Source organism: Dendrobates tinctorius, unplaced genomic scaffold (genome assembly GCF_039654945.1).
Source record: "Dendrobates tinctorius isolate UK_male_01 unplaced genomic scaffold, ASM3965494v1 ptg000089l, whole genome shotgun sequence".
In the NCBI taxonomy this organism is placed as follows: Eukaryota; Metazoa; Chordata; class Amphibia; order Anura; family Dendrobatidae; genus Dendrobates; species Dendrobates tinctorius.
Window position 1 is genome coordinate 23,670,743 of NW_027361757.1, and position 16,837 is coordinate 23,687,579.

Genomic DNA, 16,837 nt, shown 5'->3' on the forward strand with positions numbered 1-16,837 from the left:
TGAGTTTTTGAATGGAAAATATGCTGGAATATTTAGCGGTTGCCATGTCGTGTTTGGAGAGCCCCTGTGTGCATAAACATTGGAGCTCCTCCACAAGTGACCCCATTTTGGAAACTAGACCCCCCAAGGAACTTATTTAGATGCATAGTGATCACTTTGAACCCCCAGGTACTTCACAAATTGATCTGTAAAAAAAAAAAAATACTTTTTTTTCACAAAAATTTTCTTTTAGCCTCAGTTTTTTCAATTTCACATGGGCAACAGGATAAAATGGATCCTAAAATTTGTTGAGCAATTTCTCCTGAGTGCACAGATACCTCATATGTGGTCATAAACCACTGTTTGGGTGCACGGCATGGCCCGGAAGGCAAGGAGCACCATTTGACTTTTTGAATGGAAAATTAGCTCCAACCGTTATCGGTTAAGTGACCCCATTTTGGAAACTAGACCCCCTAAGGAACTTATCTAGACATGTAGGGAGCACTTTGAACCACCAAGTGCTTCACAAAAGTTTATAACACAGAGCAGTGAAAATAAAAAATAATTTTTTTTCCTCAAAAATGATTTTTAGCACACTATTTTTAATTTTCACAAGGCTAACAGGAGAAATTGGACCACAAATCTTGTTGTCCAGTTTGTCCTGAGTACGCTGGTACCCCATATGTGGGGGGGAACCACTGTTTGGGCACACGGCAGGGCTCAGAAGGGAAGGAGCGCCATTTGACTTTTTGAAATGCAAATTACTTCCAATCGTTAGCGGACACCATGTTGTGTTTGGAGAGCCCCTGTGTGCCTAAACATTGGAGCTCCCCCACAAATGACCCCATTTTGGAAACTAGACCCCCTAAGGAACTTATCTAGATGTGTAGTGAGCACCTTTTAACCCTCAAGTGCTTCACAAAAGTTTATGACGCAGAGCCGCGAAAATAAAAAAAAAAAATTTTCCCTCAAAAAAATTTTTAGTGCGCAATTTTTTATTTTCACAAGGGTACCAGGATAAATTAGACCCCAAAATTTGTTGTCCAGTTTGTCCTGAGTACGCTGGTACCCCACATGTGGGGGGGGAACCACTGTTTGGGCACACGTCGGGGCTCGGAAGGGAAGTAGTGACATTTTGAAATGCTGACTTTGATGGAATGGTCTGCGGGTGTCATGTTACATTTGCAGAGCCCCTGATGTACCTAAACTGTGGAACCCCCCCACAAGTAACCCCATTTTGGAGACTAGACCCCCCAAGGAACTTATCTAGATGTGTGGTGAGCACCTTGAACCCCCAAGCGCTTCACAGAAGTTTATAACGCAGAGCCGTGAAAATAAAAAATTTTTTTTTTTCCACAAAAAAAAAAAGATTTTTAGCCAGCAATTTTTTTTTCACAGGGGTAGCAGGATAAATTGGCCCCAAAAGTTGTTGTCCAGTTTGTCCTGAGTACGCTGATACCTCATATGTGGGTGGGGACCACTGTTTGGGTACACGTCGGGGCTCGGAAGGGAAGTAGTGACATTATGAAATGCTGACTTTGATGGAATGGTCTGCGGGCATCATGTTACATTTGCAGAACCCCTGATGTACCTAAACTGTGGAACCCCCCCACAAGTGACCCCATTTTGTAAACTAGACCCCCCAAGGAACTTATCTAGATGTGTGGTGAGCACCTTGAACCCCCAAGTGCTTCACAGAAGTTTATAACGCAGAGCTGTGAAAATAAAAAATATTTTTTTTCCTCAAAAAAAATGATTTTTAGCCAGCAATTTTTTTTTTCACAAGGGTAGCAGGATAAATTGGACCCCAAAAGTTGTTGTACAGTTTGTCCTGAGTACGCTGGTGCCCCATATATGGGGAGGAACTATTGTTTGGGCACACGTAAGGGCTCGGAATGGAAGTAGTGGCGTTTTGAAATGCAGACTTTGATGGAATGGTCTGCGGTCGTCATTACGTTTGCAGAGCCCCTGATGTGCCTAAACAATAGAAACCCCCCACAAGTGACCCCATTTTGGAAACTAGACCTCCCAAGTAACTTATCTAGATGCCTGGTGAGCACTTTGGACCCCCAAGTGCTTCACAGAAGTTTATAACGCAGAGACGTGAAAATTAAAAAAAAATTTTTTTTCCACAAAAATATTTTTTTAGCCCCCAATTTTTTATTTTCCCAAGGGTACCAGGAGAAATTAGAATTAGAGAAATTTTCCTGAGTACGCTGATACCCCATATGTTGGGGTAAACCACTGTTTGGGCACACGTCGGGGCTTGGAAGGGAGGAAGCACCGTTTAACTTTTTGAACGCAAAATTGGCTGGAATCAATGGTTGCACCATGTCGCGTTTGGTGACCCCCTGATGTGCCTAAACAGTGGAAACCCCTCAATTCTAACTCCAGCCCTAACCCCAACACACCCCTAACCACAGCCCTAACCCCAACACATCCCTAACCCTAATTCCAACCCTAACCATAACCCTAACCACAAGCCTAACCCTCTTTCCAACCCTAACCCTCTTTCCAACCCTAACCCTCTTTCCAACCCTAACCCTCTTTCCAACCCTAACCCTCTTTCCAACCCTAACCCTCTTTCCAACCCTAACCCTCTTTCCAACCCTAACCCTCTTTCCAACCCTAACCCTCTTTCCAACCCTAACCCTCTTTCCAACCCTAACCCTCTTTCCAACCCTAACCCTCTTTCCAACCCTAACCCTCTTTCCAACCCTAACCCTCTTTCCAACCCTAACCCTCTTTCCAACCCTAACCCTCTTTCCAACCCTAACCCTCTTTCCAACCCTAACCCTCTTTCCAACCCTAACCCTAACCCTCTTTCCAACCCTAACCCTAACCCTCTTTCCAACCCTAACCCTCTTTCCAACCCTAACCCTCTTTCCAACCCTAACCCTCTTTCCAACCCTAACCCTCTTTCCAACCCTAACCCTCTTTCCAACCCTAACCCTCTTTTCAACCCTAACCCTCTTTTCAACCCTAACCCTCTTTTTAACCCTAACCCTAACCCTCTTTTTAACCCTAACCTTAACCCTCTTTTTAACCCTAACCCTCTTTTCAACCCTAACCCTTTTTTCAACCCTAACCCTAATGGAAAAATAAAAATAAAAATATTTTCTTTATTTTATTAGTTCTGCCTACCTATGTGGGTGATAATCGGGGGGTTTATTTACTTTTTCTTTCATTTTGATCACTGTGAGAGTGATCAAAATGAAAGAATGGAATCTGCAGCCGGCAGATTCGGGCGGGCGCACTGCGCATGCGCCTGCCATTTTCAAAGATGGCGGCGCCCATCATCCGGACCCGAGGGACGGGGGGACTCAGGAGGTACCGGGGGGGGGTGAGGGGGGGATCGGAGGCTGGCGGGGAGCAGAGGGAATGGGAGGGGGGCAGATCGCCGCTGTCATTCAGTTGCGGGGGGGGGCGATCGCCGGTGGGGGGGTGGGATCGGTGTCTCCAGCCATGTCCGATGCTATAGCAGCGTCGGACATGGCTGGATTGTAATATTTCATCAATTTTCATTGATGAAATATTACTATCGCTCTGATTGGCTGTTTCACTTTTAACAGCCAATCAGAGCGATCGTAGCCACGTGGGGGCGAAGCCACGCCCCCTGTGGTGAATTACAAAGCCCCCTGTATCTGCGGGTCGGGTGACCTTTCAGTGACCCCGGTCACCTGACCCGCAGGGGGGCTTTGAAGTCATGACGCCACATAGGCGTCACTGGTCAGATTTGAACCAGGTTTCATGACGCCTATGTGGCGTCATTAGTCGTGAAGGGGTTAAAAATAAAAATAGATACCAATAAAAGTCAAATTAATTGAGACATCAGTAGGTTAAATATTTTTGAATGTCCATATTGAATCAGGAGCCCCATATAATGCTTCATAAAGTTCATGATGGCCCCATAAGATGCTCCATACAAAATACACCCTATGTAATGCTCCATAAAGTTCATGATGGCCCCATAAGATGCTCCATACAAAATACGTCTCATGTAATGCTCCATAAAGTTCATGATGGGCCCCATAAGATGCTCCATAAAATAATATGCCCCATATAATGCTCCATAAGATGCTCCATAGAATAATATGCCCCATATAATGCTGCACAAAGGTTGATGGCCCCATAAGATGCTTCATAGAATATAATGCTCCATAAAGGTTGATGGCCCCATAAGATGCTCCATAGAATAATATGCCCCATATAATGCTCCATAAAGGTTAACGATGGCCCCATAAGATTGCTCCATACTATAATATGCCCCATATAATACTGCTGATTCTGCGATTAAAAAAAAAAGACACACTCACCTCGCTGGGGGCCAGATGCCAGTGTCCTGAGCAGGCGGGGACACCTGCGCGCTATGGGGGCCAGGTGCAGGTGTCACCGCTGGCTCAGGCCCCCAGCACTCGCGATATTCACCTGTCCCCATTCCACTGCCGCACGCCGCTGTGTCTTCTGGGTCTTTGCAGTGCCTGTTTAGGCAGAGGGCGCGCAAAAAACACGTCATTGCGCCCTCTGACCTGAACGTCACAGCCAGAGGATGCGGAAGACACAGCCCGGCGGTGGAACGGGGACAGGTGAATATCACATTGCTCACCCTCCCCCAGTGCTACTCACCCTCCTGGCTCTGCAACATCTCCTCAGTCCCTGCATCTCTGGGCAGTGGCATCTCTCTTCCTGTGTTCTTCCTGTGCTAAGCGGTCACATAGTACCGCTCATTAAAGTAATGAATATGCGCTCCACGCCTATGGGAGTGGAGTCGCGTGCATATTCATTACTTTAATGAGCTGTACCACGTGACCGCTCAGCACAGGAAGAAGACAGGAAGAGAGATGCCGATGCCCAGAGATGCAGGGACTGAGGAGATGTAGCAGAGCCAAGAGGAGTGAGTATGATGTCTTCTGCTCCCCCGTCGGCAATGACAAAAAAAAGTGTGCTGAAAAACTTGGCTTATACACGAGTATACACGGTAATTGTCAAAAGGCAGATACAGAATGAATGGGAGTTTAGTGACTCAATTTGTCCTTTAACTTAGACAGTAGCTATCAATTTATTTAATATCTAGTCCCTTGTTAACATGTTCAGCAGCAGATTGGTTGATGATTGGGGTCTGAGTCCTGATAACTTGCAGTATAAATGATCATCGTTCTCAGCGTTGCTGTGTCCTGTGTAAACAGTTCTCGCTCTTTCTAGAACGACGGCAGCCTATGCACACTGGTCTAGCATAGATCCCGCAATGCGCATTGTTTGCTTTGGTTTGTCTGTTAACAGACATTCAAAAGACCCCCGGTTGATAAAAGTTTACAGATCGATTGGCAATCGTATCGTGCCGCCAGTCAGGTTGTGTAAACGAACCATAGCACAAAAGGAAACTGGGAGGTCATACAGTCAAGAAGGACTATCACACATATCAACAAACTGACCGTTAAACGAGTCTGTCAGCAGGTTTTCGCTAGCTAATCTTAAGACGGCAGGAGATCGAGGCTGAAACACAGAGTTTGGGGATGTGTCACTTGTCAAAGTGTGTGCTGTTTACTAACCGTTAAGGATTTATCACTAAGAGATTAACATTGCCGAGCTAGATTGTCTGGCAACGCCCCCTTCTTCTGTGATAAGCAGCTCGCAGTCTATGGACTTTGTACATGGAGCACCTTGTGTGGGCGGGGTTAGCTGTGTTTTGGGTGGGGTTAGCTTTCTCGTCTCTGCTTCATTCAAAATCTAAAAAATCTGTGTGAGAAGGGTGGCACCCAGTAAACTAAGTAATACATCATTGGATTCAGCTTCTCTTTGCCTACATCAGGCTGCTCTCAGATTAAATAAAAATAATAAAAATAAAAATAAAAACCTGCTGACAGATTCCCTTTAATACAATGCCATCTGCCATCCCTCCACCATAGCTACAGCTGTTGTTCTTTTCTCCTACAGTCGCATCCATATTTCACAGCAATTACTTAACCTTTTCATGTACATATACTACCTCTAAATAAAGTGACCCCAATTATAATCAGGAGTAACCACACAGCGATAGAAAAATAAAGCCTAAAGGAACATTCACACATCCGTTTGAAATGCCCGAGTGCTGTATTTTTTTTTTAATTGGATCCAGAGTATCACAGATTCAATCACTAATCTGTGAAAATGATGGATCCGAGAATGAGAGGTGTGAAACTCTGAGCAGGTCCTATTCTGGTCCGATATTGAGGATCAGAATAGGACATACTGACTAGGTCTTCTACTGTCCCCCCCAAAATCTGGTAGCACACAGAGATTCACTCTATCTTGTTGAAATGATTGTAAGCGATATTGTACAATAACTGGCACCCGAGTGCAAAATGTAGCAATATAACATGTCCATGTCTTTTTCAGTATGGCTGTGCTTTGTTTGCAGAGAGATGTGAACGCGCCTCTTAACACTGTTGAAGATTCCAGAATCAATACAAAATTTTTGAACATCATCTACGATGCCTTATTAACTACTGTAAGTATCAGACTTGAAACGTGTAATGCACAGTGTATATGTCCTCACCAGGGTAGAGAAGTGCCATTATAAGGAAGACCCAGGTTGTGGTTCGGTATAGTAGCAGAAAACCAATTAAGTATATAGCAGTCACCTCTTGTCTCATTGGGGTACACTGTAATGCCACGAGGAAAAAATATGGCTACCAAATACTGTGCAAGTTAGACCAATGTTTGATGGGAGGGGATAGTCATTATAACACTAATAATTACAACATAAATGTGGCGATAGATTAACGTATGGAACAATCATTGGCTTGGTATATTTTTCAGACTCAAGATATCCAGAAAACCGTACTAAAAGGAATAATTAACAGTCTGTTAAGAGAATGGAAAGGGTGAGTGCTGTTCTTGTACATCCTGTAAAACTATGGGCCCGATTCATCAAAGCTTTGACGCCAGTATAAAAGCTTTGAAAAGTCACAAAATTTTGGTGCAACTCAAGGCTGCTATAAAATGTTGCACTTTTGGCATTCTCACGCCATTTTTGCACCGCTCTGACAAAGTGGTCGGAACGGGCAGGGGTTGAGATGACCACCACTGATCAAATTCTTGATGAGCGGTGGATTTGCCGCGTTACTAATCTTACTCCAGCCTGGACTGGAGCAGGGTTTGTGGTGAGGAGCTCGCTAAGCCACGTGTCCGATGCTCCTAATTAAAGGGAATCTGTTACCTATTTTTTCGTCTATAAGCTGCGGCCACCGCCGTTAGGACCTTATCTGCAGCATTATAGCAATGCTGTAGATAAGCCCCTGATGTAACTTGAAAGAGAAGAAAAACATGTTAGATTATACTCACCCAGGGGCGGTCCGGGTCCGATGGGTGTCGCAGCTCCGGGTCTGGCGCCTCCCATCTTCATGCGATGACGTCCTCTTCTTTGCTTCCCGTCGCGGATCCTGCGCAGGCGTACTTATCTCCCCTGTTGAGGGCAGAGCAAAGTACTAGATTGCGCAGGCTTCGGGAAAGGTCATAGAGGCCTATTATGGACTATTATTTCACTAAAGTTTCAAATACCCAATAATACTTCTAGTGATACAGTTGCTATTTTTTATTAAAGGGTTTAGGAAAAAGGTGAGAAGAAGCATGCCAAGAGTTATGTACTCTCACAATAGAGGGAACAAAACTGCTTGTCCTATCCGCTCTAGAGATGAGAACATGTGCAACCATGTCTATCCATAGAGAACCATGAGTCGTGTTTGGGTTGACATTTTCTGCCACGTTCCCTATGATCTTTGTTCTAAATGTATTTCTTTTTCTAGCTTATATACCACCATCATATTCCACAGCGCTTTTATAATCGCTGTCCCCAATGGAGCTCACAATCTAGATCCCCTATCAGTATGTCTTTGGAATGCGGGTGGAAACCGGAGAACCTGGCGGAAACCCACGGGGAGAACATACAAACTCCAGAGTTGTTTGACCAGCTGATCTCCAGCAAACTTTCTAGATGTTTTTTTTTTATTTTTTGTTCACGTCCCAATCTATTCGCAATGGCTGATTAATTTGGGACAGTCATTTTGGGTATGAAGCTTTTGTAGCCTTTTTAAAATCTTTTGGTTGATTTTTGATCTTGCTTTATTTTCTCAGACCAAGAACTAAAGATGACCTCAGAGCCTACTTTATCCTGACCCAGGTATTGGCTCCAAGACCTTTGATTTGACGTTATTCCAACATTATAACCAAGATCTCGTGATTGATGACTGTTTTCCCGTCTTTTAGAATCCACAATTCAGCAGTACATCTACTTACGTCATCTACGCTCATCTACTCAGACAAATCGCCACCTTGTCCGATGCCGACCACAATTTGTTAGTTCACTGGTTCAAAAAGTAAGACTCGTTCTGATCTGAATAAAAGCAAAAAAAAAAAAATCAGATGTAACTTAATAATAAGTTACCAAACCGGCCATTCATGACCATGAAATTGATATTTTCTACCTTTCACTGCTTCACTTTCATATGATGGACCCTGACATTTCTGTACAGATTTTAATTTCTTTATGACAGATGAGTAAACAAGGTTCTGTTTAATTATAATTAATTTTATTAAAGAGATATCAAAATTTCAACTAATAAAGATTATTCTCTCTCTTTTTAAAAAAAAAAAAAAAAAAAAAAAACCTGTATTCATGTTAGGTTTGGTGTGTATTATACACCAAAATCCAGTCCACATCCCACATGCAGCGAGGTGGTAATGACCTGATCGCTGGCCATATGTAGTTTGCAGATACGACGCGCTGATGTATTGCAGTATGGTTTATGCCACCGTGTCACTACTGTATTATGTAATTTCTCGAACCTTCTTAATCGCGTCTTTGTCTTGTTTCCTATCGATCAGGATGTCACAGAAGCGATTTAAACAACTAGTTGACCGACTGCTCCAGTTTATCTCCTTGCGCCTCTTTCCTGCCAAGCCTGAAGAGTTTCCACCTCTTGCAAAATGTACCTGGTGGATCCCATCTGCAACCAAAATGTTAGCCATACTAAGTACGTTTCCAAGCTAATCTAGTCCGTCCTCGGATAAAATGATGAGTACGTAAAATGTAGACTTTAAGTGTAACTGAATGAAAATGCAGTGATTGCCTATTCACAATAAATTGTACTGGAGATGATCACAAAGCTAAAGTGGTCGAGTATCTACTATTTATTTTATTTTTTAACTTTACATCAGTCTTGGAATAAAAAAATATAATTTAAATAAAAAAAAAAAATTCTTGTCTTCCACGTCCCCCTCCAATCTCCTCCTTCCTGTTAAAATTGCAGCTGCAATAATTGGCTGCAATGGGGACCTGACATTCCCGGCCGGAAGAGGAAGTGAGGAGACGGGGCTGGGAACATGGACAGCGGTGCTGGGGAATAGTACAGTAGTGAGTATCTTTATTTATTTTTTTACTATGATGGGCTCATTTTTGTAAGTAAAAAATTGAGCAACCCATTTAAAAGGGTTTTCTCATCTCCAAGGTCCTATCCCAATATATAGTAGTGGTAGTAGTAGTAGTAGCCAATACCTCTAATTGCAAATATAGTATAGTTTTTGTGATTTGCTATTTCTTTCCTCATGTGCAGGCATTGCAGGACCTCGGGTATCCATGGTTATGACCATTGGTATAGTGACAGATAGTTGGTAGTGGTCGTAACTAGAGTTGCGCGAATTTGTTCAGCTCCCTCTTATTCGGCAAGCTATAGCGCTTACGGAAGAAGCTGCTGCGGGCACCCGGCTCCCTGGATCACGCCGGCTGATCAGCTGTTTGGCTCTGCAGCTGCATGTGTTGCGGCTGTGTCACTGTCACAGCACATGCATGGAGAGCCCAACACGCAGGTACTCAATGCATGTGTTGTGCCTGTCACACAGCCGCGACACATGCAGCTGCAGAGCCAAACAGCTGATCAGTCGGCGTGATTCAGGGAGCCGGGTGCCCGCAGCTGCTTCTTCCGTAAGCGCTATAGCTTGCCGAATAAGAGGGAGCTGAACAAATTCGCTCAACTCTAGACTCGTAACCATGGATACCTAAGGTCCTGCAATGCCTGCACATTACTATACTACATTTCTAATTGGAGGTACAGTGGGGAAAAAAAGTATTTAGTCAGTCAGCAATAGTGCAAGTTCCACCACTTAAAAAGATGAGAGGCGTCTGTAATTTACATCATAGGTAGACCTCAACTATGGGAGACAAACTGAGAAAAACAAATCCAGAAAATCACATTGTCTGTTTTTTTTTCATTTTATTTGCATATTATGGTGGAAAATAAGTATTTGGTCAGAAACAAGCAATCAAGATTTCTGGCTCTCACAGACCTGTAACTTCTTCTTTAAGAGTCTCCTCTTTCCTCCACTCATTACCTGTAGTAATGGCACCTGTTTAAACTTGTTATCAGTATAAAAAGACACCTGTGCACACCCTCAAACAGTCTGACTCCAAACTCCACTATGGTGAAGACCAAAGAGCTGTCAAAGGACACCAGAAACAAAATTGTAGCCCTGCACCAGACTGGGAAGACTGAATCTGCAATAGCCAACCAGCTTGGAGTGAAGAAATCAACTGTGGGAGCAATAATTAGAAAATGGAAGACATACAAGACCACTGATAATCTCCCTCGATCTGGTGCTCCACGCAAAATCCCACCCCGTGGGGTCAGAATGATCACAAGAACGGTGAGCAAAAATCCCAGAACCACGCGGGGGGACCTAGTGAATGAACTGCAGAGAGCTGGGACCAATGTAACAAGGCCTACCATAAGTAACACACTACGCCACCATGGACTCAGATCCTGCAGTGCCAGACGTGTCCCACTGCTTAAGCCTGTACATGTCCGGGCCCGTCTGAAGTTTGCTAGAGAGCATTTGGATGATCCAGAGGAGTTTTGGGAGAATGTCCTATGGTCTGATGAAACCAAACTGGAACTGTTTGGTAGAAACACAACTTGTCGTGTTTGGAGGAAAAAGAATACTGAGTTGCATCCATCAAACACCATACCTACTGTAAAGCATGGTGGTGGAAACATCATGCTTTGGGGCTGTTTCTCTGCAAAGGGGCCAGGACGACTGATCCGGGTACATGAAAGAATGAATGGGGCCATGTATCGTGAGATTTTGAGTGCAAACCTCCTTCCATCAGCAAGGGCATTGAAGATGAAACGTGGCTGGGTCTTTCAACATGACAATGATCCAAAGCACACCGCCAGGGCAACGAAGGAGTGGCTTCGTAAGAAGCATTTCAAGGTCCTGGAGTGGCCTAGCCAGTCTCCAGATCTCAACCCTATAGAAAACCTTTGGAGGGAGTTGAAAGTCCGTGTTGCCAAGCGAAAAGCCAAAAACATCACTGCTCTAGAGGAGATCTGCATGGAGGAATGGGCCAACATACCAACAACAGTGTGTGGCAACCTTGTGAAGACTTACAGAAAACGTTTGACCTCTGTCATTGCCAACAAAGGATATATCACAAAGTATTGAGATGAAATTTTGTTTCTGACCAAATACTTATTTTCCACCATAATATGCAAATAAAATGAAAAAAAAACCAGACAATGTGATTTTCTGGATTTTTTTTCTCAGTTTGTCTCCCATAGTTGAGGTCTACCTATGATGTAAATTACAGACGCCTCTCATCTTTTTAAGTGGTGGAACTTGCACTATTGCTGACTGACTAAATACTTTTTTTCCCCACTGTATATACTAATATTATTATTCCACCTACTACATATTGGGAGAGGATCTTGGAGATGGGAATACCCCTAGTAAGCAGTCCACTGCTGCCTTTTTTGACAACAGCTCGAGGACTCCAAACAACGTTTTTCTAGAAGGCCATACACATTCTATCTTTCTAATGTCATTTTGATGTATGGCTATCACTTCTGATTCCCCTATTAACCACACATTCGGGTGAATGTTGGAGACAAAAGCTGCTGACAACAATCTTTTGTGGTAAGAAAGAATAGCGCATGCTGGATTTCAACATGCCCAATCATTCTTTACCACAAAATCCACTGTTGAAGCAACCATTATACCCACATTTAGTGTGCTACAATAAGTATTATTATTTGTTTAGATAGATTTAGGGCCGGATTCATCAAGACCGGGTGAGATGCACCTGATTCATGAAGGGGTACCCGCGTCTTATTGAATCTGGAGGATCTGACACCTGGTGTGAGCCTTCGTGTGCTAAGCCAGAAATCTGACTCCTGTCAGGTACTGGATTGAAATTTCTGGAGTAGGGAGCACCGTCCTGAATTAGATGAGCTGTTCTTATACACCCCTGTCCCTCCCCAGCTCCCCCCATTTCGACGCAGCTGGGAGAAACTAGTGTAAAGATGCTAAAAGTGGCAACATCTAGCTGGATAACATGGATTGATGATACAATTTCAGCTTTAAAGCTGTAAGACAAATGTCATCCCAACCTGCTGATTTTACTAAAATAAAGGGTTTGTTCACACTTGTGGGTTTTGATAAAGATTCTCTGCAGTAATCAGCAGGGAACCTGAAGGCAGTCTACTTCACCATGCATGTGAATGGTGCTTCTGCAACCCTGGTCACATCCAGCAGCAAAAATATAGGTGAACTTTTTACCTGTTACAGATATAAAATGTCTCCCTAGAACCATGTTCCTTCATTGAGGTGCCTTTGAAACTCCCCCCCATGGGTAACATTCCATTAAAAATGAGTGCTGGAGCACAGCTGATTTATTCAGTTGGCCATGTGACTTTATATGGAATCTGTCAGCAGGTTTTTGCTATGTAATCGGAGGACAGCAAAAGGTAGTGACTGAAACACAGATTTTATTTAATTTCAGATGCCATTTATTAAGCTGGGTGCTTTTTCATTACAATGAAAGTTTTATCAGCAGGAGAGTATCACTACAGAACTAGCTGTTATGATTAGGTCACTGAGGAGGATAGCCGGGGAATAAGCTAGGCAACCAGAAAGGTTGGTAACTAAGCGGATTGCAGACCCCTAAAACTTAACAACACAACTAGAATTAGCTGTGGGACATGCCTACGATGCCCTAGATGCCTCGGCACAGCCAAAGAGTTAACTAAGCTTAAAGCAAGAAAGAGGAAAGCTAAACTGCCCCGGAGTAGAACCCCAAAGGAATAGATAGCCCCCAAACATATATTGACGGTGAGACAAGATGAGGCATAAACACCGACAGAAAATAGAGTAAGGAAATGATGGGGCCCAAACTGTCTAGATAGAACAGGACAGGAAAGATACTGTGTGCAATCACGCAAAAATCCCTAAGAAAAATCCAACACGTCTGATATGCAAAAATACTGAGACCACACGACCTCTCCCCCACTAGATCAGCATTCTGGTGTGAACTGGAAGCAAAGCAAAAGATACTGATATAACAGGGGACTAGCAATACTGAACAGACTGACATAAGCAAAAGGTGGCTACTTTGAAGAACCTAGAATATAAGACATATTTTCAGTTGTTTCACACTTTTTTGTTAATTATAGAAGTCCACATGTGGTAATTCATAGTTTTGATGCCTTCAGAGTGAATCTACAATTTTCATAGTCATGAAAATAAAGAAAACTCTTTGAGTGAGAACGTGTGTCCAAACTTTTGGTCTGTACTGTACTTCTATATGATAATGTCATCTCTTCATTCATTCATTCATTCATTTCTTCTTTTATCCCCATCTCTTCACTCAATCCCCCTGCAGATGCTGCGAATATGCTCTGTAACCCGCCATTAATTCCTTACACTGATTTCTATAACTCCACGTTGGATCATATTGATCTCATGGAAGACTATCAAACCTGGCAATTCTATGGCAACACTCACAGGTCAGTATTACTCCGTTCTTACTTTCTTAAATGTGGTTTAATAGGAGAATTTTGTTTGTTCCTAGAAATAGTTGTTTGTTTTTTTTCATTTGAAAGGCAGAATTCATTCAAAGTTGAATGGAAGTAAAAAAAAAAATTTATGAAAACTTGCAATGAATCATAATAAGAAATCAAAGAAACGCTTCGGATTTCTGTGTAGTTCAGCTAATAACCTCCCCAAAATTTGCGTGTAATGACTCACAGGATTCACTCCTGAAGACAATCTTTTTAATTTGACGCCAGAATTGCGGCTAGATAATCGTCGTGGATCCAATGGCAGAAACCCCAGATGCTTCATCACAGCATAGCACAAGTAAATGGGGTCGTGTTGTGACTCAAATGGCACCACAACTAGTAAGTCGTATATAGTGGAACCAGTTGAATTTTTCTCCAATCCCCTCAACGACAGCACCATCCCCATCCTAATTAGAGACAGGAAACACAAAGAGGTTAAATACCCCATCCCTACCTTCTATCCTCTGTGTTTTTCCTGTCCATAGGGGCATGATGGTTTTTTGTGGGGTGCTGTGGCCGGCGGACAGTCACCTCAGAATTTTCCTTTCCTTATCCGAGCTGCAGAGGTCGATCGCACTGCCTTCCTCCTTATGCAGCTCCTGCACCCTTCTGGAGCAAGATTTTGCCACTCTCCTGTGTTCTAGGGCGATACCGGGTGGTGTCAGACTGTCCTCTTCCCATAGCTCCTCAACCTTATTTTCCCCTTTACCTTCATGTTGGTGTGTGATGCGCACATGCAGGAAGTACTGGAAGCTCCCAAGGGCCTTCGTGTGTGACGTCCTACCGGATGCGTTCCAGTGTGAAACGCATTAGTATCTCAGAGCGGGAAAGCTCCCATCTGCCCATAAAAAAAAACATTGTGCCAGGGCCCAGGGGTGTACAGAGAGGAAAATAATAGAGAAACAGCCATCCCTTATGGAAGAAGTAAGGATAATGGTGCGGCAGGAGATTGTCTTCCCTAGTGCCCATTTCTCAATCTCTCTCTATGAGCCCATAGTCTGCTAAAAAGATGGTATCATAACCAGTAAGTCGCAAAAAGTGGAACCAGTTGATTTTTTTTGTCACTAGATTTTGTAGATCAGTGTTACCCCGCTCACTTGCACTTACCTGCCATGTAGTATCAGCATGATCTTTGGTCGAGTACTCGGGCTCATAGACTGTGGCTACACGGTGACTTTGGCTCAGTGTTTAGACGGATGTTGTGGATTTTGGTCTCTTTTTTACTTTTACCATCCCCTTTACATATACAACTAGCAGAAATACCAGACGAGCACAAGGTTTGAAGTTGCCCAACTTCTGTGCAATGTATGATTCATTGCAACACTGACGTTGACAGCGTCCTTTATGTGATAAGTGCATGACTGTTGCACTCCAGTAAGTTTCCCTGATAAATCTGCAAACAACCTTTAGTAGAGCATCTAGCTGCAGTCACACAGATCCAGGTCTATTGTTGATCGCTTGGCAAGTACGTTTAATTTTTTCAGCACAGTTTTGGAGAGGGACGGATGGTACAGGCGTGGGATTACTTCTCCTGACACCGGCTTTTGTAATGAAGCTCTATTTTAAAAAAACATTTTTTTTCTTTTTCTCGTTCATCGGTTTGGCTGTGATTTAAAATATAGTACTAACACGAATTAATAGTGCTTACATTAATATAGTATCCACTCTTTATGCCACTTGAAGCTAGTATACAATTCTGGCTGTCTGAAACTCCATCGCTCGTTTCGGCCCCCTGAGGAACCCAGTGCGAAACGTGCATTGGGCTGAGGAAGCCAGTGCGAAACGTGCATTGGGCTGAGGAAGCCAGTGCGAAACGTGCATTGGGCTGAGGAAGCCCGTGCGAAACGTGCGTTGGGCTGAGGAAGCCAGTGCGAAACGTGCGTTGGGGCTATGTGTGTGGCAGCACAGACAGGAATATGGGTAAGCGCCATTAAATGTTGGATTCGTGTTGCCATCATCAATGTTATTTACAAGACCTGTGATTTGACTATATGTATTATATTTTGGTTTTCATTTATGTGGTTTCATGCATCTACAGCAGTATAATTTAGAATTTGTATCACTGTTACTTTACGTACAGATTAATTCTATTACTAGGCGCTCCCTGATCACACTATATCTGTGGTGCTACACCACATTTTTTTCTTTGCTTTGAGCAACTCTGTTACAATTATTATTTAAACCTTTCTTTGTATTCTATTTTGGACCATATACGCCATTTATTTTGTATGCATCCTTGATAGGAGTATCAATGGCTATTGCCTGTAACAGTCCTGATATGTAGGCTTAGGACTATCTTTAGTATTTAGTATTATGGTTTCTGTTTTGATGATCTCGTATTATTAGGCTACATTAGGGCCACCCATCGAGAGGGGGTGGTAGCCACTTGTTTCCCTTTACATAGGAGTGTGAGATATTGTGTTGGGCCAGTGATACTGGTATAACATGAATTATGTGGTTTAATACGTTTTACATGCAGTTAAATTATGTATTTATTGACACCATTGAGAATATATAGGTTAATATAATGGAAAAATGTTCTGCAACCTATTCTGTAATTGGCCACATGGAGTCAGAGTGGGACCGTACTGTCAGAATACACAGGCTATAATGGGAGCTAGACGGGCTGCTCCTCGCTCAGGGGAAAGTATACTGTATATGCAGCATGCCGGTATAGGAGGAAACAGTGAAGGGCCTCTGGGAAAGCCATTTGTCTGGGTCCTGTCATAACCCATCCGCTTATACAAAATGTTGTACATGTTGATAAATTACACAAATACATAGTACACAAATGCACATAAGGAATATATATAATATATATATATATTTATTTGTTGTGGATTAAATTGAAAAAAAATAAAAGCGCCATAAATAATGTGATTTATAAAGGGTTGTTATGATTACAGTAATATTTAATATGTCCTTGTCGTTTCCTATTCTTCAAAAAATTGCATTGCAAAAATCCGTTTTTCTTGGACAATATGTTTTAT

The 16,837-nt window shown here is 42.9% G+C and overlaps 1 protein-coding gene across 2 annotated transcripts in view; it reads left to right on the forward strand.

The window, feature by feature from the left end:
* Positions 1–16,837, forward strand: part of HECTD2 (HECT domain E3 ubiquitin protein ligase 2) — a 145,850-nt gene that overhangs the window by 69,261 nt on the left and 59,752 nt on the right. For both annotated transcript variants that reach the window (XM_073585927.1, XM_073585928.1), the window contains exons 5-10: positions 6,377–6,466; positions 6,778–6,842; positions 8,092–8,137; positions 8,224–8,333; positions 8,842–8,990; positions 13,670–13,793. In XM_073585927.1, the coding sequence (XP_073442028.1) occupies positions 6,377–6,466; positions 6,778–6,842; positions 8,092–8,137; positions 8,224–8,333; positions 8,842–8,990; positions 13,670–13,793 (584 nt within the window). The remainder of the gene's footprint in view (positions 1–6,376; positions 6,467–6,777; positions 6,843–8,091; positions 8,138–8,223; positions 8,334–8,841; positions 8,991–13,669; positions 13,794–16,837) is intronic.